The 4,901-nt window shown below is 56.7% G+C and overlaps 1 protein-coding gene across 1 annotated transcript; it reads right to left on the bottom strand.

Annotated features, from left to right (window-relative positions):
• Positions 1-1,624: 1,624 nt before the first annotated feature.
• Positions 1,625-4,051, bottom strand: LOC123621134 (maestro heat-like repeat-containing protein family member 1). The gene is made up of 4 exons (XM_045526980.1): positions 3,994-4,051; positions 3,883-3,935; positions 3,164-3,271; positions 1,625-1,987 (listed from the first exon to the last, which is right to left on the bottom strand). The coding sequence occupies exons 1-4, from the start codon at positions 4,049-4,051 to the stop codon at positions 1,745-1,747; spliced, it is 462 nt and encodes a 153-aa protein (XP_045382936.1). The 3' UTR covers positions 1,625-1,744.
• Between the last annotated feature and the right edge of the window lie 850 nt (positions 4,052-4,901).

The raw sequence follows: 4,901 nt of genomic DNA, 5'->3' as shown, positions 1-4,901 counted from the left end.
GGACTCGGAGACTTTTGGCCTCCAAGTAGACAAAGCGAAGCTTTTGCCTAGTTAGGAGGCAAGGACTAGCAGAGCATCAGACGGGGTTCTATTCTGTCCCTCTTCTTGTGCCCTGCCTTGGCCATGGGCTTCCACGTAGCATGGTCGTCACCGTGATAATAACTCGCCATGTGAGTGCTGGCTGTGTGCCAGGCCCGCACATGGTATCCCGCTGATCCTCACGCTCAAGCTTGGGGAGATATCTTCATCCCCATGTCGCAGACAGGGGAAACAGAGTGGTCCCAAATCTAGACACCCACTCCGATCTGAGCTCCAGATCCACATGGCGACGGACGTCTCCACCTGGCTGTCCTGGGGACCCCAACCCCTCCTGTCCAAGGCAGGGCACCATCTTCCTGCCCCCTTTTCTCCTGGATGCCCTGACTCAGGGAAAGACGCTGTTGTCCTCTCAACTGAGCACGCCAGAAACCCAGGCCCCATTCTGGAGCCGTCTTCCCTCTTTTCTTTATTCCTGTGTGTAGTCTGTCCCCAGGTGCTGGCAGAGGGGTCGCTGGGACTTCCCTGTCACAGATCTCTGCATTCCAGTCCAAGCAGGCCACAGACTGTTCTCTAGACACACCCCAGAGGTTCCTGCTCTGCAGTCTCGGCTCAGAATGTCACTGTCAGGTGGGAGTCCCCGCTTCCCTCCTTCTCCTACACCAGCCCTGACCAGCCCAAGCAGTTCTGCATCTCAGTGACCCCCCCGGAGCCTTTAGAAAGACTCTTCTGGATAGGGAGGGGTTTTCTTCCTGTCCACGCCTAGTCTCCCCAGCCACACTGTCTGCTACCTGGGCTCAGGACGGAGCTGACCATAGCCGTGACGGTGTGGAGGGGGGTGCTCTGGGGTCCCTGGAGAGGGGAGGCAGGAGGGCATTGCCAACAGCTCCACCCACGGCCAGCGCCCAGCGAGGGCTGTGTCAGGCATTGTTCTAAGTCCCTTTACACCTTTCGTCCTCCAAACCGCCCTAGGACACACAGATCTTCTGTGGTATTCCCGCCAAAAATGCAGACGCAGAATCTCGTCATGAGAAAACGGGACGCAGACCAAGAAGGAGAGATGTGCTACAAAATAAATGCTCGGGACTTCTTTAAAATGTCAAGATCATGAAAGATAAAGACAGAGGAATAGTTCCAAGTTTAAAATGATTAAAGAGAAATGACAACTAAATACACTATTCGATTGTAAATGAGATCCTGGATCAGAAAAATCACTTTTTCTTTCACTCTAAAGCACGTTGCTTGGAGAGTCGGCAGTTTTGGAATCAGGTCTCTAAGCTGGATAGCAGCACTGTAGCAACCCGAGTGCCCTGACTTTGATCATTGTTCTGAGGTTGCCTAAGAGAATAGCTTTCTTTTTAGGTGACACCCACTGATACATTTGAGGTCAATGACTACCACGTCTGCAACTTCTTGGAATGAACCATAACAGAAAATAATAACATGGATGTATGCGGAGAGGGAGAAGGATGACGCAGTCATGGGAAATGTTAAGATCTGGAGAATCTGGGAGAAGGGTTACAGAAATTCTTGGCGCCATTGCTTGTTTTTGTGTTTGCTTTTTTGCAACTTTTCTGTAAGTGTGAAATCATTCTAAAATAAAAGGCTTTTTAGAAAATGTTCTCTGAGGAAGGCACCATAGCCTCATTTAACAGAGGAGGAAACGGAGGCGCGGGCAGGTTCAGTAACACCCGCCGAGGGCACACGGCTAGTAAGCGGCAGAGCTGAAATTCCAACCCGGGGAGTCTGGCTTGCCAGGCCTGAGCTCTTGGCCATCTCGCCATCCTGCCTCTGAATCTCCAAGCGACCCCCTTTCCTGGAGCCTGTGCCTCACCTCCCTCTCCCGCAGCTCCTCGTGGGAGGTGTGTAGGACGGCCGAGAGCATCATCTGCACCAGTTTCAAGTTCTTGGAGGTCCGCAGGGTGAAGCCAAAAAATTTGTACAGGAAAGCCTAGGGTGGTGAGAGGGCCAGGTCAGGCACAGCTTGGAATGAGGCCAGGGCAGCCGACGGGACGGCCACCTCAGAGACTGTGACTGTCAGCCCCCACTTTCCCACACTCTGTCCTCCACGGCAGCCCTTCTGGTCTGTGCCGGAGCTCTGGACAAGGCACAATATGACAGGGAAGGGGCTCAGGCTGCAGGGAGGAGAAGACTGCTTTTCTAATTCCTCAGCCTCTTAGGGAAGGACCCTCCTACTTCCAGGAACCTTGCCTGCTCCACACACTGCCCACTCCCAGCTGGGACATAGAAACAGTTCCTCACATTTGCATAATGTGAAAACCAAAAACGCATGCTTGAGCCAGTGCATTTCATCACTTGCTCCCTCTCTCCTCCTTGTGTCACGCCTCTGTCCCTGCTCACTAGGCCTGGGGCCTGTCCACTGCCAGAGTTCCTCGCTCTGCCACCTCAGGGCCTTGGCATTTCCTGTTTTCTCTCCCTGGTTCTCTCCTCCAGGGGTTGCAAAATGCCGCCCCACTCTCATCTTTCAAGGCTGCCTCACGGGCCTTCCCTGAGCTCTTAAGTTCCTCTCCAGCGCGCCAGCACAGGTCTTTGCTTCAGACCTCATCGCAGTCCCTGAGATCTCGTTTCTGTACTTGTTCAGTGGGTTCTTGGCTCTGCCCACCCCCACGGCTCTGCCCAGAGCAGAGCTCGGGAGCACTGTCTGTCTCGTCCCTCGCCTGTGCCCCGCAGTGTCTGACATAACGGCACACGGAACATGCTAGGGGTTGGACAGATGTCTTACCTGCTCTCAGCTCACCCCCTAAGGCCCCTGTCTGTGAGCGCCTTTCCCCAACTCTGGCCAATGCTGTTGGTGCCCAGTCCAGACCTGAGGTCCCTCTGACTGGCTGTGGCCTTCTCAAGAGCACTGCCCTGGGTTGGTCGCGGCCTCCTTGCAGGGAGGTGCCTGGGAGGTGCCACTCTGTGGCCCAGACCAAGCTTGGAAGCCAGTGACAGACAGGTGGGGGCGAGGAGTAGGTATAAAAGCCCCCTAGGTTCAAGCACCGGTGTGCTCTGGCCCCCAAGGCCTGTCCTCAAGAGCACGTCCATAGCCCTTGACCGCCAGGCCCCTCCACCTCCCCCCTCCACCCCAACGCCCCTCCCCCCACAGGCATAGGCACAGACGCACCTTCTGCTCCTCGTTGTCCTTGCCATTCTTTATCCTCTCCAGGATGGCCATGTCGAGCTGCTCCAGCCACCTGTCATCATTGATGGCCACCAGTGACTGACTGGAAAACTGAGGAAGAGGAAGGGAGAAGAGGGCCACACCGAACAGTGGAAGGACTTTCTGCACAAGCAAGTGGGGTAGGAAAGCAGCAAGAGACAGAAGATGCTGTCTGGAAAGAGGGAGAAAGAGCTCCAGAAATAGGGAGGACTGAAATACATGGAGTGGGGGGTGGCCAGGACAGAGAATGACAACACAGTGATGAGAAAGGCAAAGCCACCTTCGTGTGGCAATGCCACCTTTCTGGTCGACAAGCCCCACTCCTGTATTATCCTATTTGCATCTGTGCAATGGGAGTTAACATTCCCATTTTACAGATGGAGAAGCTGAGGCCTGGAAAGGTGAAATCACTTGCCGAGGACACCCAGCCAGGGCTCTTCCCCTCACTCTCCGTGGAAGGAGGGGCCGTGAGGGTGTGGAGGGGGGTTGAGGCTGAGACCAGAGTCTGACACTCTGGTGCAGGCACCAGGAGGGATGGGTGCCCAGAGGGAGGCTCCCATGGTCAGGGAGGTCCCTTGATGGTGGCTTCAGCCATTGAGGATCCAGGGCCTCTTCTCCCTAAGGGCCCTGAGGAGGGAGCCACACTGGGAGGTGGGGAGAGAGGGGTCTTAGGGAGGGCTCACCTGGAGCAGCCTGTCCTCCCAGTCGTCCTGATCCAGGCTCTTCTCTGTGTGATCTGTGACAGGACAGAGTGTGGGGACCACCCGACCGGACGGCCCCAGCAGGAAAACAACCCACCCTGGAACACTGTGCTGGGGCCGCAAGCCCAGGCTCTCGTCTCGTTCTCCCCATGATCCTACAGCAGAACCGCCATCCCACGTCACAGAGGCTCCAAGGTGACGGCCTTTCCAAAGGCCGAACACACACAGCTGGCCAGTGTCCGAGCGAGGACTGGAAGCTGGGTCTGTCTGGTCCCAAACCCACACCCTCCCCTGGCCCTCTACCCACAGGAAGGGGCGGCAGTCGGTCTGGGAACCCTGGAGCCACAGAGCTCTGGCCTGTGCCTGTGCTCAGAGCACAACAGGGCCCCGGGAGGCCACCCATCCAGACGGCACCCAGAGGGACAGAGAGGCCGGTCCCGGTGCTCCTCACCCCAAGGAAGTTCTGCCCTAGGCCTGCGAGTCCAGCCCTGCTGGAGCCGCCCACTGCCAGCTCCTCTCCTCCACCTGCCAGCAGCCCCTCACCATGCAGCAGCTGCAACATGTTGGGGATCTCCTTGTTCCACAGCTGGCCCACGCTCGCGTTGATGACGGGGTGCAGGGAGGTGATGGGGTGCAGGGCATAGAGGAGCCTCAGGGCGTTGACTCCAAATACCTTTTCTCTGTAGGGCTTCAGGGCACACAACTGAGAGGCAAGAGAAGCACAAAGGAGGGGGAGAGAAGGATTTAAGGGAAGGGAAGGAAGAACGTTAGAACGAGCCCATAGCACGCTAGAGGCAAGCTCAGCCCTGCCATTCTTTCCTAGCGTTGAACATGTTCCCCTCATGCCCTCAGACGCCGCTGCCTCTGTGACGCCCTCCGTGACTGCTGGAGGCCGGGTTAGCCATTGCTCTGCTGAGACCCCCTTCCCCCGGTGGGCTCCTCTGTTAGGGCACTCGTCACATGTCACGCTGGGTGGTTAGGTCTTCCCCAGGGTCGTCTCC

Source organism: Lemur catta, chromosome 15 (genome assembly GCF_020740605.2).
Source record: "Lemur catta isolate mLemCat1 chromosome 15, mLemCat1.pri, whole genome shotgun sequence".
NCBI lineage: Eukaryota > Metazoa > Chordata > Mammalia > Primates > Lemuridae > Lemur > Lemur catta.
This window is presented reverse-complemented; position numbering and strand designations above follow the sequence as displayed.